Raw genomic sequence first — 22,471 nt, 5'->3', positions numbered from 1 at the left:
TTTAAATTCAATTTTTGGCAAGAAGCATTTTTTAATCTTTTAATTGAAGTTCACATACATATATTAAATTATATAACGTACATTAATCTTAAATGCACAGCTTGATACATTTTGACCTAGGTACACATATACAACAACCATCCAGACCAAGAACTAGAACATTTCCATCGCAGAAGCCTCCTCCTCATGCCCCTCCCCAGCTAATATATGTCCCTTGCCAAGGTATTTTAATATTTGTTTGAAGACAGTTTTTAATCATAGACTCATATAACAGTAGAACTGGTCCAAAACGCTTATTGTACTGATGAGGCAATGGAAACTCAGAGGTTAAATGGCCCATTCACACCAGTTTGTTGTCTGCGCTAAGTCTAGGATTCCGGACCTAACACTAGTCCAGTGGCTCTGAGAGGGTGCCCACCCAGACCAGCAGCATCAGCATCACATATGAATTCATTAGAAATACAAAATCTTACCCACCCACTCACCCCAGACCTAATGACTTAGAAACTCTGGGGGCGGGAGGGACTCCACGATCTGTGTTGGAACAAACCCTCCAGTTATTCTGACCTCCACCAGGGGAACGAACTCTCCAGTTGTTTCTGATGCTCATTCAAGTTGAAGAACCACTGGACTACACCAAAGTCTATAGACCAAATATTAGTTAATAGAGTTTGTGTTTAATTGTGAGATTTTACTTAATAACAGCCATGAAATAGTTCTAAGGGGGTGCTTAGGAGCATGGGTGTCCATCTGTATCATTTAGTTAGTTAAAAAGTACCCATTATTAGGCCAGGCTCTGTGGCTCACGCCTATAATCCCAAGACTTTGTAAGGCTGAGGTGGGTGGATCGCCTGAGGTCAGGAGTCCAAGACCAGCCTGACCAACATGGAGAAACCCCGTTTCTACTAAAAATACAAAATTAGCCAGGCACAGTGGCACATGCCTGTCATCCCAGCTGCCTGGGAGGCTAAGGCAGGAGAATCTCTTGAACCCGGAAGGTGGAGCTTACACTGAGCCAAGATCCCACAATTGCACTCCAGCCTGGGCAACAAGAGAGAAACTCCATCTCAAAAAAAAAAAAAGTACCCATTATTAGCATGATGTGGAAAAAGAATATGGTCTTACTGTGCCACTCATTAACTGTGTAGCTTGGGCAAGGTACTTAATCTTGTCGAGCTTCAATTTTTTTTCAATTATAAAATAATTACTCTAGTAACAGCACCTGGATTGGGTCTAGACTACTTGTATTTTGTTTGATATGCTCAGAGATTTTGCTGGTTTGTCTGTTTGTTTGTTTGCTTTGAATTAATTGCTATGGTAGAAGCAGTTAGTGGTCATCAAATGTCCAACTGCTCCTGTTCATTTCCCTGCATTCTTTGGAATCAAGCAACTCCACCTGATCAATAGACTGTGAGTTTAAATGATGTGTGTCATTTCTAGGCCAAAGCACTTAAGTGCTGGTGTGCATTTTCCCCCTTTCTTCCTCTGTGGTGATGACCTTGGAAACCACGTGTTGAGACTGCAGCATCACATAATAAAGGAATTCTGGTTTCCTGAGTTGCCTATTGAAACAGTGTTACTGACCTGCATCATGTTTGGCATCACGTGCAGAACCAATGATACGTTACACAACAGAGCCTAGTCTGTCCCGACATTTAAATGTTGGTGATACTTAAAAATTAGGAAATTTTAGGTGAAAAAAAACCCTGGATTCCTGACTTGTCTTGAGAAAGAGAAGATCTAGCAATGCTGGGCTTGAATTCCTAACTGGACATAACTGCCTGGAGCTGAGTGATGCTTCCCCACGTAGGTTGGATATGCATTCTCTACTTCACCATGGTGCCCACCATTCCCAGGATAAACCCCCGACAATACAGCTGAGTGTCAGGTGCCATTGGTCATCACTACTGTGTAGCTGTTTTCTTATAATCAAGAGGAAAGTGAACTATCTCTTTATACATATTTCTAACAAAAGTGGGAAATTGAAATATAAAAAATGAGGAATATGTACCTAAAGAAAATTATGTGAAAGCAGTGTTCTTTATGGAAAAGAATATTTCCTTTTTTTTCCCCCCAGACAGAGTTTCGCTCTTGTTGCCCAGGCTGGAGTGCAACAGCACAATCTTGGCTCACTACAACCTCTGCCTCCTGGGTTCAAAGGATTCTCCTGCCTCAGCCTTCTGGGTAGCTGGGATTACAGGTGCCCACCACCACGCCCAGCTAATTTTTTGTATTTTTAGTAGAGATGGGGTTTCACTATGTTGGCCAGGCTGGTCTTGAACTCCTGACCTCAGACAATCCACCTGTCTCAGCCTCCCAAAGTGCTGAGATTACGGGTGTGAGCCATCGCACCATCTGGAAAAGAATATTTCCTTTTTTTTTTTCTTCTTGGAAAAGAATATTTCTAAATGTTTAACTAGCAAAATAAGTCTATATCAAAAAAGACAATGTAACATGCTATTCTGAAGTGGTCCATATGAAGAGCTGTGATAGAGAAAAGATGCCTGCTGAAAAAATCATTAACTGAAAAACGGGGCTTACATTTCAACAAGAGTTCCTTTCGATTGGGAATAAGTGGTACTGCGGTGAAATGCAGTGATGTATGAAGCGAGAAAATCATATCCCATTCACTCATTCATTTGCCTACCTAGTTCCTAGAGGCATTTGAGTTTATCAGGATGGAAAGAGACTGTGCATGAAGAATGCCTAACATGGTATAAAGAATACCTGGCCTGATGCTTGGCATGTAACTAACTCCAAAAATATTGGTTTCCTTTCACTTCATTTATTCATCTTGGTCCCAGAAAAGGATATCAGAATCTATTTCCAACTTTTCCCTGAAGCGGAGCAGTTTAATATGGACATATAAGCAAGAAGGCCAACGAAAGGGTTCACATTAACACGTGAGGAGACCAGAGACAAAAGCCAAGCAGAAATGGGGAGAAGAAAGGGATTAGAATTTTTCCTTCTAAACAAGTAAAGGAAACATGATCAAAATTATGAAGTCATAGACAGAAAGCATAAAAGTGAGCTTTTTGTTTAGTATATTCCTTCTCTTTCCTACTTGACTTACGTGGGGAAATAGTACTTCCTTCTCCCATGAATGTTGGGCTTGGCCACGTGGCCTACCGTGGCCAATGATAGGTGGATGGAGTTGACAGTGTGTCAGTTCTGCACCCAGGCCTCTGGGAGCTTCTGACCTCCACTAGGAGAAAAACATGCCCCAGGCAGTCATTGGCCCTCAGCTTGGACCACAGAACAAATCTCATGGCACAGATCCTTAGTCTGGAGACCATTCCAGCTGACCTGCAGATGCACAGCAATAAAGATATGCTTAGTGTTGTATGCCACCAAGTTTTGGGATGCCTTGTTATGCAGCACTATTGCAGCAAGTGCTATGGAAGCTGCATGAAGAGCTTCTCTAACATGATAAAGAACTTCTCTAATTTCCCAAATGCCAGGACTAGGCACGTAGAAACTGTTCTATGCAAAACTTCAAAGGAGAAAACATTTGTATCTGCCACCTCTTTTTTTTTTTTTTTGACAGAGTCTCACTCTATCACCCAGGCTGGAGTGCAGTGGTGCAATCTTGGCTCACCGCAACTTCTGCCTCCCAGGTTCATGCGATTCTTGTGCCTCAGCCTCCTGAGTAGCTGGAATTATGAGTGTGCACCACCATGCCAGGCTAATTTTTATATTTTTAGTAGAGACGGGGTTTCACCACGTTGGCCAGGCTGGTCTTGAACTCCTGGCCTCAAGTTATCTACCTGCCTAGGCTTCCCAAAGTGCTAGAATTACAGCAGAGTCTCCAGCGAGACTGTCTCCAAAAACAAAACAAAATGGAACCTTGTCCTTTTACATTGTATAATCCACATAGGAAGCATATAAATCAGGCCAGGCATGGTGGTTCACGCCTGTAATCCCAGCACTTTGCGAGGCCAAGGAGGGTGGATCATGAGGTCAGGAGTCCAAGACCAGCCCAGTCAATACGGAAAACCCCATCTCTACTAATAATACAAAAATTAGCAGGGTGTGGCGGCATATGCCTGTAGTCCCAGCTACTCAGGGGGCTAAGGCAGGAGAATAGAGGCGGAGTTTGCAGTGAGCTGAGATCATGCCACTGCACTCCAGCCTGGGCGACAGAGCAAGACTCTGTCTGGAAAAAAAAAAGGAAGCATACAAATCAGATGGCTGTTGATGAAAACCCAAATATCATTTGGGAGATTTCCTGCCCTTAAAATTTAGGAAACTTGGTTTGAATCCCACTTCCCAAGCCTGAGCAGATCAGTCCCTATTCAGGATCTTGGAATCCACTTTCTTAGGCTTGTTTGGATCCTGGCCCTGGTGGTTACAAGGCGACTGCAGTTCTGTGATCCTTGCATCATGTACGTTATATACAGAGCTACATCTCCTTATAGTTTCTGAAAAAAGCTCATTGAGACCAAGCATATGACCATTTTCCATTTTTACTAAAACCATGAAGACAGAGGAGGGGGTCACATTACAGAATATGCTGCCATCTGCCATCTCATGGGGCCCCCAGCTAGTTCTTCATGTTACTCCATTTCAAAAGCCCTTATGTTCTCTGTACATGAAGCTTTCAGTGAGCAGTCCCCCAGCTGTGGCTGCTTCTTTCAAAAGCAGTAGTCCCACCAGCCTCTCTGTTACTCTAGCTTTCAAGTCGTCCCTTCTCCGAGAATTCTAGAATGCATCCGAATTTCTCTATCTTGTTTTAGTAAAAAATATTAAGAAAATGGTGAGCTCAGTAAGTTGATCACCATTCCCCCATAAGAAAATCTACTTAGAGATAAGCTTTTGGAATGAATAAAACAGTTGAGCAAAATCAACAGATATAAGATCAATATACAAACATCAATAGCATGTTGGTTGCACCAACAATCAACAAGTATGTGATATTTGCAAAGATGCCATTTAGCCTAGGTGCAAAATGTACAGAATACCTAGTGATAAGTCTAACAGAATTGTCTAATAGAACAACCTAATTATTCCTATAGGAGGAAAGTAGATTAAATAAGCTGCGGTTTATTCATACAGAATTCCAGATAGCAATTAAAATGAATGATTTATGATTGACCTATATATCCATATGGCTCAGTCGTGAAAACATAGAGTGAAAAAGGCAATTTATAAAATGCACATACAGTGTACTCTACATGTGAAAATTAAAAACATGCAAAACAATTGAATGTATAAAGCTATATCTGCATGAGAATGAAATTCATCTATTTTTAAGATAAAGATTATCTCTAAGGAAGAAGGGATTGGAAAAGAATGGGAGAAGAGTGAGCTTTCTTTAAAAAATTTTAGGCTGGTGTGATGGCTCACACCTGTAATCCAAGCACTCTGGAGGCCAAGGCAGGCAGATCACCTGAGGTCGGGAGTTCAAGACCAGCCTGACCAACATGGTGAAACCCCGTCTTTAAAAAAAAAAAAAAAAATTTAAGAGGTAGCAGACTAGTACCCTCAATTAAAAAAAAATTAAGAGGAAAAATTTTCTATAGTGATATTACATTTACTTTGTATAATGTGTACATTAATATATTAATAGGTATTATATTACCTTATTTTTAGTATTTGCATATGTGAAATATTTTATAATTAAAAATTGAGGCGGGATTCAGTGGCTCACAACTATAATCCCAGCACTTTGGGAGGCCGAGGGGAGGACGGCTTGAGCTTAGGAGTTCTAGACCAGCCTGGGCAACATGGTAAAACCCTGTCTGTACTAAAAATGCATAAATTGGCCAGGCATGGTGGGTCCCAGCTACTTGAGAGGCTGAGGTGGGAGGATGGCTTGAGCTCGGGAGGCAGAGGTCGTAGTGAGCAGAGATCGAATCACAGCACTCTGGCCCAGGCAAGAACAAGAAGACCCTGTCTCAAAAAATAAATACATCAAAGTATTTGTATCAAGTATAAAATTAACACCAAGACAAAAATATGCCAAATTGCAGGGTCTTTATTGCCGGTGACCACGGAGGACTCACGTCTCTCCAACCCGTGGCCCCGAAAGGAGGGTTACAAGACCTTTTTATGCCGGTAAACCACCTCCGGGGTGAGGGTGTGGGGCGGGGTGGGGGTGAAGGGATTCGGACATTCTGAGGGCCAGGGGATTCCGTAAATCACCTCCCGGGCAGAGAGAAGGGAGCCGGTCTCCAGACATTTCCAAGGGCTACGGGACTTGTTGTCACTTGGATTGTTACCTAAGTGGTTTACAGAAGTCAAGATAAGCGTTAGTTTACACATCGTCTGGGCAGTGGTGGGATCCCCAGATCTTAGTTACTTATTACAAGTCTCAGGGGCCAGGATGGAATTAGCTTGGGCTGCTTACTCTGGTCACTACCGGTAAGCAAAGGCCAGCAATTCGGGCAGTTACTGATAAGAAAAGGTAAGCAGCAGTTTTATTTACAGAAGCCAAGGCCAGCAGTTATTGTGAGGAGAACGGGGCAGTCGTTACAACTAATTTCTGAAAAACAGCTTTGTCTTGTATAAAATGGTGTTGTTCAGGCTCTAACTCTAGGCCAGCTATAGCACAACATAAAATAAAAATTGGAATGGAAATTTTATATGGGTTCAAGAAGGATTTCAATGAGATAACTTAAGAAAGGATAACCAAATATAAAATAAGGAACTCCACTCCTTGGTTGAAATTTTACCACACAGAAAGATCAGGTTAGACACATAATAATTTGCCTTTATTTTGAGAGGTTTTAAGTTAATTACGAGGCAGAGCAAGCTATTTAACACTCTTGCCCCTTTTTTCTAGCAGCTGAACTAGTAAGTCCCTTCCAGCTCTAGTGTTTAATGAGACCCTAGAACCCTAAGCACTTTGTGAGAGCCCAGAACTCAGATCAGCTTGCCCGGGGTACCCTGCTCCTGGCAAAAGTTAAAGGCAGTTTATTTCTGTCAGAGATAATTAAGCTGAGAGGGCTCAGAATGCAGGGGACAATTTTAAGGAGGTAATAGAGATCTAGAGTTGGCAGACCAATTAGGAATCAGCTGGGGCTGATTGAATCTATAAATTCAATGTTACATTTTTGAATGAATTATTATAATGGTATTATGGTTGTTTTTTTAAAGGAAAAGAGTCTTTTTTTGTTTTTGAGACATTGTCTCGCTTTGTCACCCAGGCTAAAGTGCAGTGGTGCAATCTAGGCTCACTGCAACCTCTGCCTCCCAGGTTCAAGCAATTCTTCTGTCTCAGCCTCCCAAGTAACTGGGACTACAGGCATGTGCCACCATGCCAGGCTAATTTTTTGTATTTTTAATAGAGATGGGGTTTTACCATATTGGCCAGGCTGGTCTCAATCTCCTGATCCTGTGATCTACCTGCCTTGCCCTCCCAAAGTGCTAGGATTACAGGCGTGAGCCACTGTGCCCGGCCAGAGTCCTTATTTTTTAAAGATATGCATTGCAATATTTATAGATGAAATAATATGTTTGAAATTTGCTTTAAAATAATTCAGAGATGGAGGAAGACAGAGGAAGATAAACTAAAGATTTGCCATGTGCTGATTGATAACTACCGAAGCTGAATGATGGGTGTGTGGGGTTCATTATATCACCCTCTGTACTTTTATGTTTGAAATTTTTCATAATAAAAAATGTAGAAGAAAATAATAGTAAAATAAAATGCTTCAAAATTAGCTCCTTTTCTCAGTAATCCATGCCTGCCGAAATCCTACCCACTCTGACTCCAAGTCCCATTGCTTGCCTGGTGCATTTCCCCAATCTGTTTGCATGCCGTCTGGTCTGAATTGATTTGCTTGCTATACAACGACAAACTTTTAAACCAAGGTTGATGCTGATTTCTTCAAGATAGAATTCTAAGAAGTTTTCAAAGGAAATTGGAATTTTCAATTCTTTTAGGAATGGAAATTATCACAGCCCCCATACTAGACAGACCAATAAAACATTTCTTACAGAAAAACTGAATATCTATCTTTTTTTTTTTTTTTTTTTTTTGAGGCGTATCCGTCTGTCGCTCAGGCTGGAGTGCAGTGGTGCTATCTTGGCTCACTGCAACCTCCACCTCCCAGGTTCAAGCGGTTCTCCTGCCTCAGGCTCCTTAGTAGTTGAGATTATAAGCGCATATCACCACGGCCAGTTAATTTTTTTGTATTTTTAGTAGAGATGGGGCTTCACCATGTTGGCCAGCCTGGTCTTGAATTCCTGACCTCAGATGATCCACCTGCCTCAGCCTCCCAACCCACTGGGATTACAGGTGTGAGCCACCATGCCTGGCCTGAACTTATGTTTGTTAAGCATCTACAGTATGCCAGGTACTATTTTAGTATACTATTTTTTATCTAATAAAACTCGAATTAATTAGAAATAGATATTATTATCTCCCTTTTAGAGAGGAGGAAGTTCACAGAAGGATAAATCCAAAGCTCATGTTCTTTCTATTGTGTAACTGTGTTCTGCATTCAGTGATATGAATGTCCACCTGGAGGCTTGTTAGAGATGGACAACCTCAGGCCCCACCCAGTCCAACTGAATCAGAATCTGCATTTTTTTTTTTTTAAAAAGACAGAGTCTTGCTCCGTCTTAAAAAAGCTGGGTGCAGTGGCAGGACCTTGGCTCACTGCAACCAATCTCCACCTCCCTGGTTCAAGCAATTCTTCTGTTTCAGCCTCCTGAGTAGCTGTGACTACAGGTGTGTGCCACTGTGCTAGGCTAATTTTTGTATTTTAGTAGAGATGGGATTTCGCTATGTTGGCCAGGCTGGTGTTGAACCCTTGACCTCAAGTGATCCACCCACCTCAGCCTCCCAAAGGACTGGGATTACAGGGATGAGCCACCGCACCTGACCAGAATCTGCATTTTAATTAGGTTCCCAGGTATCTGTGTGCACATTTAAACCATTTAAAACTGAGAAACTGTGCACTACAAAGTAGCCTTATAAATTTATCTCAAATAAAAATAAAAATAAACATTTCTGCTAACATTTATTGAGTTCCCACTATGTGTCAGATTTGTGTGATTGCTTGTTTATTCCTCAGAAGAACCCTATTAGAGTTGAGGAAACCGGCTTTAACATTTAAGCAACTCCAATGGCACAGAGCTAATAAGTGGCAAGAATCTAAATCTGAACTCACCTTTGTCTGATTGTGGAGCACGGACTGTATAACCCATTACCCTTACTACAAAAATTAAATCCGAGGGCCGGGCACGGTGGCTCAAGCCTGTAATCCCAGCACTTTGGGAGGCTGAGGCGGGTGGATCACAAGGTCAAGAGATCAAGACCATCCTGGTCAACATGGTGAAACCCCGTCTCTACCAAAATACAAAAAATTAGCTGGGCATGGTGGCGCGTGCCTGTAATCCCAGCTATTCGGGAGGCTGAACCCAGGAGGCGGAGGTTGCGGTGAGCCGAGATCACACCATTGCACTCCAGCCTGGATAACAAGAGCGAAACTCCGTCTCAAAAAAAAAAAAAAAAAATTAAATCCGAACATTTTGTTTCATCTAAATAATGCAAATTAACTGCCATGTTCCTCAATTTAACGTTAACATAATTCGATTCAAGACTTACCTTTGATGAGGAGTACAGTCGAACTCAATATAATAGAGCTGCTACTTTAGACGAATCTTTAAACCATGAGTTCATACCTCCAATGTTTCTTAAACTAGAGCCAGTGTATCCAAATAAGAATACATCAAGGCTGGCATGGTGGCTCATGCCTGTAATCCGGGCACTTTAAGAGGCCAAAGCAGGCAGATTACTTGAGCCCGGAGTTCAAGACCAGTCTGAGCAACACGGTGAAACCCTCTCTACTAAAAATACAAAAATTAGTGGAATGTGGTGAGGCGCGCCTATATTCCCAGCAACTGCGGAGGCTGACGTGGGAGGATTGTTTGAACTGGGAAAGTTGAGGCTGTGATGAGCCATGATTGTACCACTGCCTGATCTCAGCTCACGGCCTCCCAGGTTCAAGTGATCCTCCTGCCTCAGTCTCCTGAGTAGCTGGGACCACAGATGCATGCCACCATGCCCAGCTAATTTTTGTATTTTTACTAAAGACAGGGTTTCATTATGTTGGCCAGGCTGGTCTCGAACTACTGGCCTCATGTGATGTGCCAGTCTCTGCCTCCCATAGTGCTGGGATTACAGGCATGAGCCACTGTGTCTGGCCTAAAATATATATATTTTTAAAAAATACATACACAAACACACACATACACACACACACACACACACACACAGAGAGCAAGCAAGAGAGCGCGAGCTGGGCGTGGTTGCTCACACCTGTAATCCCAGCACTTTGGGAGGCAGAGACTGGCATGTCACAGGAGGCCAGGAGTTCAAGACCAGCCTGGCCAACATGATGAAACCCTGTCTCTACTAAAAATACAAAAATTAGCTGGGCATCGTGGCAGGCGCCTATAATCCCAGCTACTTGGTAGGCTGAGGCAGGAGAATCACTTGAACCTGGAAGGTGGAGGTTACAGTGAGCTAAGATAGCACCACTGCACTCCAGCCCGGGCAATGAGAACGAAACTTCATCTAACAATATATATTTATATATATACATATAAATTCTAGTAGTTGATCTGGATATTCCTCATTCACCAATAGGTGAACTGAATACAGGATGAAGTAGACCCCTCACAACAATCCTGGATTTATTAAGGAAGGATCAGAAAACACAAAGTGCTTCTGGATTCCACTTTCACAATACTAGGCAACTTTAACTTTTTGTTTCCAGTAGTAAAAAGTTTAGGATCCTTAAAATCTCCTTCAATAGCTTCAAATAAACAAGTTTTTAATACTGTATGGTGTAAAAGAATGGATTCTCTTTGCTTATAAAAAAATTCCCACTGCGAAACTCTTTCATCCTCATTCCCATGTGAGGAAAAAAGAAACACGCGTAATGTTTTGCTTGGTGGAGAATATCATAGACTATAATTCGAGGCTTACTTTTAGTAAGAGCAACAAGAAGTCATAATTGGCTCTAGACTAAAGTAGACTAAATTGGTATGAATATGAATCACCTACAACTATAAAAGATAGCACATTTCTAAAAATACCAGAGAATTATGATTTTTTTTCCCATTTTGCCTAATTCAGAGCCTCCAAAGAAGAAAAACTTAATTACCTTTGTGATCTAGTGTTGACAGATCTCAATCTATAACATTAGTTATTAAATATCTTCTCCTTTAGAAGCAAAGAGGGTGGTAGAGTGTAACACTGGAAATCTAAGAACTAACTGGCGTTAAAATCACTGTCTCAAATAAAGGTAATGGACTTGAACTTCAGAGTATTTGATTACAAGAGAATTAGATCCTCCAAAAAAAAAATTAGTCAGTGGACCTTTTTCTTTCCTCTTTTCATTGACAAAGAATAGATTAAATAATGACAACGAAGCACCCTAAAAATCCTAACTGTTCAATATTGAAAAATGTGTAAGTAGATAATTGAAACACTTAGATGAAGAATGCCTCCAGCCTAAAAGATAAGTCTCTGTTTCCCTGTGCATCTCCCTTATTGTCCACTCAAGCTGCTGTGAATATGAGTTGATTTTATAGGTTACTGTCCTTCCATTCATCACCCACTTTCCAAGAATGAATATGATATTGTGGTGAGGGGCTCAGTCTGAAATGAAAGGCAATTCCACTATTACCTTATCCTGGAATTAAAAAAAAAATCCAGAGAGGGTTATTTCTCAGTGATACGTTTCTAAGCCATGAAAAACAATTTATTGCCCAGGCATGGTGACTCACACCTGTAATCCCAGCACTTTGGGAGGCGGAGGTGGGTGTATCGCCTGAGGTCAGGAGCTCGAGACCAACCTGGCTAACATGGCAAAACCCTGTCTCTACTAAAAACAAAAAAAAAATTAGCCAGGTATGGTGATGCATGCCTGTAATCCTAGTTACTTGGGAAGCTGAGGCAGGAGAATCGCCTGAACTTGGGAGGCGGAGGTTGCAGTGAGCTGAGATTGAGCCATTGCACTCCAGCCTGGATGACAAGAGTGACAGTCCATCTTACACAAACAAAAAGTTCCTTTGTAAAATTTAATCCTAAAGTTTACTTGCGCATGCACACACTCGTGCACACACACACACTTTTTTTTTTTTAAGAAAGCAGGGATTTCACATTAGATGTAAAAATAAAAGTTTTGTTTGTTTTTGAGGTGGAGTCTCGCTTTGTCGCCCAGGCTGGAGTGCAGTGGTTTGATCTTGGCTCACTGCAGCCTCCACCTCCCGGACTCAAGCGATTCTCCTGCCTCAGCCTCCCAAGTAGCTGGGATTACAGGCATGCACCACCACGTATGGCTAATTTTTGTATTGTTTGTGGAGATGGGGAGTTCATAATGTTGGCCAGGCTGGTCTTGAACTCCTGGCCACAAGTGAACTGCCCTCCTCTGCCTCCCAAAGTGCTGGGATTACAGGTGAAAGCCACTGTGCCTGGCCCCTTCTGGGGTTTTCTACGGGGAAAAAAAAAAAAAAAAACACCAAGAGAGCCTATTTCTACTTTCTCTTAGGTATTTCTCCATCTCTTTGTTTGTGCTAAGATACGACATTCTGTGAAGGTTCACTTGATAAAAATTCCTATGTGAGAAGCAAGAAAAAAGTTAGGTCTGTAATTAGAGGGGCTGCTGATTACAAAATGAATTAGATACCCATCATTTCATTCATTCTAAGGAGGTACTTAGAATGAGATAAACATGACTCAAAGGAAAGCAAACATAAGCAACTGTGGGTGTCGGCTCTGTCCAGCTGGATCCCTGGTGGGGTCTGCTGGGAGAGATGGCAAGCAAGGACTCTGCCAATTCTAGCATCACCAGTTTGTCTCAAATGTCAGGAATGTTACAAAAAAAAAAAAGAGATTCATATGTTGTGGAGAGGATGGGCCTATTTAAACTCTGAAATCCTTAGTCCTTTTCAATACTGTCATTTGAGTTGTTTATAGAGTCAAACTTTAAGCGTCCACTCATCTTGCTTACTTCCTTTTCCTTTTGATTTTGGCTTTTTAGCCAGCATTTGTATCAGCTGTGACTGCCAGCATTTGGCGCCACAGGTGAAGCAGATTTTATCTGAAAACCTGCTGGTGGCAGCCTGTGGAACTGAAACAATAGGAAGCAGCCCACGTGGTAGCCGCCTTGTTCTGGTTCCCAAACACAGGAGGCAACCCCAAAAGAAAGAAGTGGTTCTGTAGCCCCCACCTCGAGACCTACAGAAAGCTCCCCGCCCAGTCAAACTAGTTTTCTGCAGAGCTCTTGTGTCTATCCAGTGATCACTTTTCTTTAGATAGAGAAATACCCAGTGGGACCTTGAGAAAGCTGATGAGTTTGCAGAGGGAGCTGGTCGACAGGGAGAGAGGAGAGAAGAGAAGCGAGGAGAGAGGAGCTGTCTCTCTTTTGGCTAGTGTTCCATTTCCCGTCTACAGGCCCTGAAGTTCAGCTGAATTAGAAACCAAACCAAAAGGCAGAACCATCTGGGATATACCCAGGGAATCCCAGGAGGATCTGAGCACTTCCCAGATATAACACGGTAGTATTACTGATGAGCCTAAGGAAGCCAAGGGCCTTCTGGGAACATAAATCTCTATTTATATAACTTGGTAAAATAGGAAAGGAGTGGGGTATGTAATATTCTTTTAAATAATTTATATTTTTAAAATGGTTAAGGCTGGGTGCAATGGCTCTTGTCTATAATCTCAGTGCTTTGAGAGGCTGAGGCAGGAAGTTGGCTTGAGCCCAGGAGTTTTTGAGACTGGCCTCGGCAACGTAGTGAGATCTTGCCTCTACCAAAAATTTTAAAAATCAGCCTGGGTAACAAAGCAAAATCTTGTCTCTATAAAAAATTTGAAAATCAGATGGGCATGGTGGTGTGCACCTGTAGTCCAAGTTACTCAGGAGGCTGAGGTGGGAGGATCACTTGAGTCCAGGAGGTTGAGGTTGCAGTGAGCTGAGATCAGCTTACCACATTCCAGCCTGGATGATAGAGTGAGACCTTGTCTCAAAAAAAAAAAAAAAAAAAAAAAATTAGCTAGAACATGGTGGCACACAGGTATAGTCCTAGCTACTCGGGAGGCTGAGGCAGGAGGTTCACTTAAGCCCAGGGGCTCGAAGTTACAGTGAGCCCTGATTATCCCACTTCACTCCAGCCTGAGCAACAGAGCAAAACCATGTCTCTAAATAAATTAAGTCACTGGTTAAACTATCATAAAAGAGAGCTCCTGCTTTCAAGTGTTGGAATGAAGAATTTTTATCCTCTTCTCTTAAACACACACACACACACACAAGCACGTGCACACATGCCCACACACACACACCCCCATTGTGAAATTTTGGAACACTGGTAACAAGGAGCAGATTCATTCATTTATTCATACCTTCAGCAAATCTTTACAGAAGGCCTGCTAAACTCCAGGTGCTAAGTGCTTGGGGTACGTGACTAAAGAACATAAAGATCCTCGCCCTCACAGAGCTTGAGTTCTAATGAACAAGTATCCTATGCTATGTTACATGGTAATAACTGCTATGGAAAACAAAAGGGTGAGCAAGGTAAGGAGAATCTGGCATTTGGGAGGTGAAGGGCCAGGCTGCAATGTTAAATGGAGTGGTCAGGATAGACCTCACTGAGAAGCTGAGAACGGAGCACACTCACCGCAGGAGAAGACGAGTTGGCCAACGGGCTACCTGGGGGAAGACGCTGGCGTGGACAGCTCCTCACCTCCTTCAAAGCAGAAAGAATGGCTAGAACAAAGGCCTCAAAGCAAAGGAACACACAACATTATTCAAGAAATAGCAGCAGGGCTCATGCGGCTGAAAGGGGGAAATTGAAGGGAAGAGTGGAGGGGAGAAGGTCAGAGAGATGGTGGGGCCAGATCCTTCATGCCCTTATGGGTCATTGTAAGGTCTTTGGCTTTTCCTCCGAGTAAAATTAGGAGCCACTGTCGGGTTTCGAGCATAGAAGTGACATGGTCTCACTTATATTCTTTTTTTTGAGACGAGAGTCTCGCTCTGTCACCAGGCTGTAGTGCTGGGGCACAATCTCGGCTAGCTGCAAACTTTGCCTCCTGGGTTCAAGCGATTCTCCTGCTTCAGCCTCCCAAGTAGCTGGGACTATAGGCTCGCGCCACCACGCCCAACTAATTTTTGTATTTTTAGTAGAGACGGGTTTCACCACGTTGGCCAGGATGGTCTCAATCTCTTGACCTCATAATCTGCCTGCCTTGGCCTCCCAAAGTGCTGGGATTACAGGTGTGAGTCACTGCACTGCCCCTTACTCACTCCTATATTCTTAAAGGATCACTCTAGATGTCATGCTGAAGAGCGTTTTACAGTCCTTCAGGCAAGAAACGATAGCACAAACCAAAGGGTGTCAGAGGAAGTACAGTAATAAGTTGGATTGTGGGTATATTTTGAAGGTAGAGACAACAGGATTTCTCATGGTTTCAATGTGTGGTGTGAGAGAAATAGAAAGGTCAAGCGTGACTCAGATTTTGGGCCTAACCAACAAGGCAACGAGGAGTGGCTACCTAATGGGGAAGGCCATAGGTAGAAGACATGTTCCTACAGAACAGAAGTTCAGTTTGGGGCATGTTGAGTGTGAGCTATCTTTCAGACACTGAAGCAGAGATGTGGAATAGGCTGTTGGCTATATTAACTTGGAGTTCCAGATGGAGCTCTGGGCTGGAGCAATAAATAGAAGTCTTTATCATAGAGATGGAATTTAAAGTAGCCAGACTGGGTGACATCACCAAGGGAGTGAATGTAGAGAGAGCAGAGGAACAAAGACTGAGTCCCGCGGTCCTTCAACATCAGCAGTCAGAAAAATGAGTAACAAGAAAAGGAGGCTGGGCTGGGAAAGAACAGCTATCAAGGGAGGAAAAACACAGCGAGAACATGGTGACCTGGCAGCCACATGAAGGATATCCAGAAGGAACGAGCAACTGTATCCTGTGTAGTTATAGGCCAAGAAAGACAAGGATAAAGAGTGTACCATTGTACCGAGGAACAAGGGGGTCATTGACAAGAGTAAAAGCAGTTTCTATAGAGTCATGGGGGTAAAAGCCTGGTTGAATTGAGCCATAAGGGCAAGGGGAATTTCAGATAGCCTAGAGAGACAATTCTTTTAAAGAGTTTTGCTGTTAAAGAAAGGAAACAGACCCGGTGTGGTAGTTCACGCTTGTAATCCCAGTACTTTGGGGGGCCAAGGAGGGCAGATCACTTGTGGTCAGGAGTTCAAGACCTGCCTGGCCACCATGGTGTAACCCCATCTCTAACACGAAAATTAGCCAGGTGTGGTGGTGTGCACCTGTAATCCCAGCTACTCAGAAGGTTGAGGCAGAAGAATTGCCTGAACCTGGGAGGTAGAGGTTGCAGTGAGCCGAGATTGCACCACTGCACTCCAGCCTGGGTGACAGAGGAAGACCTTGTCTCAAAGAAAAGGAAAGAAATGTAGTAGTAGCTGGTGAAGGACTGGGGTTCAGAGAAATTTTTCTTTTTTTCAAATTAGAGAATCAATAGTATGTTTGTATGTTAATGGTAATAATCTAGTGACGATCATAAATGATTATATAAAGAGGGAAGAATTATTGGAATAATGTCCTTGAGTTGAGGATAGGAGATGGGTCCTAGTGCATAGAGAATGCTTTAGTGTAACAGTATGGATTATTCTTCCATACTTAGCATGAGGGAAGAGTATGAAAGTGCAAATACCTGAAGTGGGAATCTGTGGACGTTGCAAGGGATTCCATAAGGAAAAAAAAAGAAAAAAAGGAACACATAACAAAGGTTTAGAAATCAGAATGGCTTTGGATTTCTCAATGGCAACACTAGAGTCTAGCAGACAAGGGGGCCAAGGCCTTAAAAACCTAAGGGAAGATAGCTTGTAACCCAAGAATTCTACACTTAGCTAAACTATTATTGAGGGTAGATTAAATGCATTTTCAAACATAGGAGGTGTGCTAGATATCTTGTTTGCCTCTCGAGATCCTTCTCTATTCCTACCTGTGCTCAGGGAGGTAGACCTGCACGGATTGCTTCACTTGGGTCTCCTGCCCTCTGGCTTCTGGTTGGCTTTGGTCAAAGAGCGACATTGGTAGAAGACCCTGGAGTAGAAAGAAAGATATGGATACTGTGTTCCTTTACTGAAGACTATAGATCTTGGTGGGCAACCCTTTCCTACAAGCTGCATCTCTCTCCGGATTCTAGTAAACACTCCTTCCTCTCTCCCTTTCAGGCCTAAGGCTTCCTGATGCTGCTAGTCCTATCTCTTCACACTGTTCACACCTTTGTAAGCAGTCCCTTCATTAAGCTTTCTTCTAACACCCCCTTAAGAATGTGATTTTTCCTCTGGTTGACCTTGACTGGATACACAGGTCTCTTAAGACTTACCCATGTACCTTTTTTTCCATAAAACTATTGGAGGAAGTTCTCCACTAAAATGAGAAGAAAGAAGACATGAGATTGAGGCAAACCCCTGAAAAATAGTGAAAGATCAGAGGTTGGCAGCAGTGTGTTCGGTTTCAGAATAACCAACTCAGATTGGAGCAGGCCAGAAGGTTCTTCAAAGTGTCTCTAAGAAGGTAAAATTGTTAGAATACCTAACAGGGAGTTTTACACAGCTGGGACAGGCATTTGAAACTCAACTAAAGACATGGAAATCTAAGCAAATGAAAAATAAGATGGTTATTACTTTTAGATGTAAGAAAAAATTGAGCAATAAAGAAAAAGCAGTCACAGTATAGAAAATAGCTCAATTATAAAACAGCATTTATGTAACAAAAATTCCAAGGGACTGCTGAATTATTTCCTTTTATAGACTTCCTCATAATATATAACTTCCCTATTTTTGTAATGCAGAGGTTTTCACAGAAGGTATTTACCAGAACAGCATCTGAAATTACCAGGACATTTATTTTAACATGATTTGACTAGGTCATTTTACAGGCTAGATAGTAAAAATCTCAGCTTATCTATAAACTTCTGATCTGTGTGACCTGGGGTAGGTTACTTGATTTTGCTGACCCTTACAAAGTATGAGGATTGCAAATCACAACACACAGAGTGCCTGGTACATGGTAGGCATTCATAAATGACCCATTTTGTCAGCCACCTTAATGGCAGGAATGCTGGACAGGGATATTATAAAACCACAAGGGATACAACTTTGAACTCAACTTAGGTGAATAGTTGATCATCTGGAAGTCATGAGGTGTTAGAAGTCTGACACGATTATAAAAGTAAACACTTCTCAGACTAAGCAAGTATGATACGGAACTGACAACTCTGTAAATAAACAAAAACGAGGGGAACATGCTCTAAGGAAGAAGATGACTGAAAGAATAAAGTACAGAGTAAACTGGCTTTCAGAAGGGCCAAGCAGTATACAGGTCTCCTTTAGAGTGGTGACATAAAGACTCAGCTGCTCCTGGGGGGGTCTCCATCCTACTTGATCCCACAGAGCACGTAGGACCACTGGGGAGGGTTCTGGTTCCTTTCTTAACTATATAAACTACAAAATCAAAAGTTTTATTTTATTTATTTACTTATTTATTTAGTGACAGGGTCTTGCTCTGTCACCCAGGCTAGATTGCAGTGGCGTGATCGCAGTTCACTGCAGCCTTGACCTCCTGGGCTCAGGTGATCCTCCCACCTCAGCCTCCCAAGTAGCTGGAACTATAGGCACACACCACAACGCCTGGATAATTTTTTTTTTTTGAGACGGAGTTTCGCTCTTGTTACCCAGGCTGGAGTGCAACGGCGCTAACTCGGCTCACCGCAACCTCCGCCTCCTGGGTTCAGGCAATTCTTCTGCCTCAGCCTCCTGAGTAGCTCGGATTACAGGCACGCGCCACCATGCCCAGCTAATTTTTTGTATTTTTAGTAGAGACGGGGTTTCACCATGTTGACCAGGATGGTCTCGATCTGTTGACCTCGTGATCCACCCGCCTCAGCCTCCCAAAGTGCTGGGATTACAGGCTTCAGCCACCGCGCCCGGCCAGCTGTGGATTTTCTCACTAGCATAACAGCATTGATCAGGCCATATATTAGCAAGAGATTTTTCAAATATGAAGTGATAATGTACAAAGCCCAGGCAATTTTAAGCAAATGCTTTTCCAGGTGTACTAGAATAGAGCCTTAAAACCACTGACTCTTTTTAACGTGGAGTTCAGATATTCAAATACATTTACCCAGTAAAGTTCTCATAGAAAAGGAGTTCTTTTAGGGGTAGGATAGGTCCATCCATGTATTCCCAGTGCCAACTATGCTCGACATAGTACGTGTGGAATAAATGTCTGATGACCGGTTAGAGGACCCTCGTAGTGGGTCTTTTCAAATCTCACATGGAGGATCTCATACAAAAACATCAAGAACAATTAAAACAAGCTCTGACAACATTTTTTTAAAATAACAGTCTATTTCCAGGGTAAACAATTACTTTGTCACACCGCTGCTTAGGGGATGGGAGACCCTGCTTCTGATGTGGTTCCAGGTTGAGGGACACGTCGCCACTTGAGAACGCAAAAGTCCAGAAATCCAGGAACCCAGCAATACTCCAGCCCAGGGTTGCAGAGCAGCCTCTTTACCAGCCGGGCGACCCATTTCTATCTGGGCGCCTGCGAAGCGCCGATGTGGGCGGGGGACCGCTCGCAGCCAGAGCAGTGGGTGGGCCGGTAATGACAGTGCAGCAATTTCGCGCCGGCTGCAGGGTTTGGAGACCTGTCTGAAGGGTGGAAGGGGGCACTGTTTACCTGACACACCCAACCCCGCTGCTGCAGCCCAGCTGCGGATGAGCGGAAGAAAAGCGCTTCAAAACGGTGAGATCAGTGGTCTTCAGATGCAGCAGAGAAGCCCACCCCCCCGCCCGCGCCCGCGCCCGCGCCCGCGCACGCGCAGCCCCTCCGAGCTGGCCAGACAGCTGCGCACGCGCAGTCCATCCTCACTCTCTTCGTCAGTCCCGGCCCAGCCCGGGGCCCCGCCCCCGCAGGCCCTGCCCCGCTCCCGTGCGCATAACGTCCCATATCCGGGTTCCCGCCGCCTCCACCTCTGCCGCTTCAGTCGCTTCGCACATTTAGTCTTGCTGGGAGTGGTGTGATTCCCGACCAAGATGGCGGCCGTGGGGCGAGTCGGCTCCTTCGGTTCTTCTCCGCCAGGATTAGGCTCGACTTACACGGGCGGCCCCTTGGCCAACGAGATAGCGTCAGGCAACGGTGGCGCCGCGGCAGGGGACGACGAGGACGGGCAGAACCTTTGGTAACGACCCCACCCCTCCCTCAGCCCCCGCTGGCTCTCCCGGCCTTGCGCGGACGCCTCGGGATTCCGTGCCCGCTGGAGCTCGGCGCCGGGCCCGGCGACTGCGTTCCCAGCAGCCCCATCCCCGGCGCGCCGAGACCCGGGCCGTCCCTCCCGCGCTGTGGCTCCGGCCTCCAGCCCCGGCCTCACCGTGCGCCTTCCTCCCCGTTAGGTCCTGCATCCTCAGCGAGGTCTCCACCCGCTCGCGCTCCAAGCTCCCTGCGGGGAAGAACGTGCTGCTGCTGGGTAAGTGTTCCCCGCCTCGCCCCGCCCCGCCCGGCCCCCAGCGGCCCGGGGTACCTGGTCCGCCGGCTAGCTCGCTGGCTCTCTTTGTGCGGACAGCCGGCCCCGCCCCGCCTCCCGACCAGTCGCGGTCGGCTAGGGGAGAAGGGGAACCGGAGACCCTAGACCCGGGACCTGCGGGGACCCGCCCTCCCCCATGTTCCTCCTCCTCGTCCCCGGTTATGGGGTGGCCCTGTCAGCCTCCTCTGGGAAGGACAGAATTCGACCGCTCATCTGAGGGATTCTGGTGGCCTAGGGTTTATTTCGAAAATGACAGTTTTTCTTTCATCACAAAAATTGGTAGCAGGAGGCTCTTTGCAAAAGCTCCAGCGCAAATGGCATGCCATTAATATTTAATAGCTGACTCTTTGTATAATTGACTGAGAAGCTAGAACTGAGACCTGGCGATAAATGTTCTTGATTCAGCGTTCTCGGGTACAATGTGCTCGTGTTGCAGCTGCCTAAACTGTCACATATAATTCTGAAATTTGTAAAGGGCAGTAGAACACACCTTTCTAGTTAAGCCTCTTCAGCTAAATGGATGTAATAAGGAGAAATGGTCCAGTGTGTCAGTTCTCCTGATTGTTCTGTATCTCCTCGGTTCTCTCTGCGAGATGTGTTTTCTGTTTCTTAATTCTAGTAGTGGGGACAGAGGACTGGGGAAGAACAATTCGCAGGTTCACATTTTTGTAGACTTAGCTCCTGCATCATTTATAGGAAAAATTTCTTCCATTTTCTTACATGCGAGATAACTGAAGTTTGGCTTATACAGTGATTAAGTTTAAAAACTTTGGTATTTGGTATTGACTCAGTAGCAGAGTTTTGTTTTTTTTTTTTTTAACATTATGTACATCTAAAAACAGGAAAGGAAACGAAGAAGTCAAATGCTACTTGATAGGCTGCATGGTTATATATGAATGTTTACATCGAAATAATTACTTTTTTTGATGGACTGCTGCCCAGCTAGAATATATGATTATTGATATTCTTTAAAGTTACATGGAATTAGTTGACAAATTAGTTTTTACCCTGGTTTTTAATGTGATTGAAAGCACCTACTGCAGATAAGCCTGGATTGGTTCACCACCTTATCGCATACAAGCCCTATGATTTTAAGCAAGTTGGTGACATCTATAAACCTCAGTTTGTTCATCTTTAAAATGGATGTTATAGAAATAATAATACATGCCTCTAGGGTTGTGAAGGGGTTCAGATGAGATGTTTGTATACCGATAATGTTTGCAAGTGATAGTTTGTCATGGACTTATCTTAAACTGAATTAGAAAATATTTGTGATTAGAACTTTTAAAAAATTGAATTAATGCCTATATAAGTGATATTAGTAGGGCAAAAATAGGGTCCAAAAGCAAAGAAAATTACATAGTATGTTTTTAATTTGCTAATTTAAACAAATTACTACTAATTATTAAGCTAAAATGGATTTAAGATCATATGACCTCATTGAAACAGATTTTATTTTAATTACCTTAAGACTTATTTTCAAACACTACCATGGTAAAGGTGAGATTCAGTAGTTTTGTTCTCATTTTATACATTTCCTCCAGTTATTTCTGCACATTACATATTGCATAGATGATTCTGTTTGTGGTAAAACAAAAGTGGCAGTTTTGTTCATTTTTTGGTATACTTAATTTGCACTGAGATGGTGCCATTTTTTTTTTTAACCCTCCTTTGACACTGGGTCAGTGCTTGGGACTGAGTGTTCTTAGAGGTCCCAGCCTCCTTCATTCCTCCATAATTAGAATAGATTAAATTTCCTTTTTTATGAGCTTAATAGTTCTTAAAGTGACATCTGGTATCAGGTAATATGAGCTTGAAATTTAATATTTTTCTTTCAGTACTATTGGGATTTTCATCAGAGTCCTTTTCAGCTGTGGAAGAAGCTAATAACTGAT

At 43.5% G+C, this 22,471-nt stretch overlaps 1 protein-coding gene and 1 long non-coding RNA gene across 4 annotated transcripts in view; one reads left to right on the top strand and one right to left on the bottom strand.

Annotated features, from left to right (window-relative positions):
* On the bottom strand, nt 1–20,496 carry LOC118148967 (uncharacterized). Of its 3 annotated transcripts, XR_004736100.3 has the most exons (4): nt 19,733–20,496; nt 16,986–17,086; nt 14,638–14,706; nt 1–6,221 (listed from the first exon to the last, which is right to left on the bottom strand). It is a non-coding gene; the product is annotated as an uncharacterized LOC118148967 (long non-coding RNA). The 3 variants fall into 3 exon arrangements; XR_013528716.1 differs by having other exon boundaries at nt 14,638–17,086; XR_004736099.3 differs by lacking the exon at nt 1–6,221 and having other exon boundaries at nt 14,330–14,706.
* The window catches only part of DYNC1LI1 (dynein cytoplasmic 1 light intermediate chain 1), a 43,981-nt gene continuing 41,547 nt past the window's right edge, over nt 20,038–22,471 (top strand). The window contains exons 1-2 of the mRNA XM_002759727.6: nt 20,038–20,234; nt 20,446–20,519. Coding sequence (XP_002759773.1) covers nt 20,089–20,234; nt 20,446–20,519 — 220 coding nt within the window. The 5' untranslated portion in view covers nt 20,038–20,088. The remainder of the gene's footprint in view (nt 20,235–20,445; nt 20,520–22,471) is intronic.

Source organism: Callithrix jacchus, chromosome 17 (assembly GCF_049354715.1).
Source record: "Callithrix jacchus isolate 240 chromosome 17, calJac240_pri, whole genome shotgun sequence".
Classification (NCBI taxonomy): Eukaryota; Metazoa; Chordata; class Mammalia; order Primates; family Cebidae; genus Callithrix; species Callithrix jacchus.
This window is presented reverse-complemented; position numbering and strand designations above follow the sequence as displayed.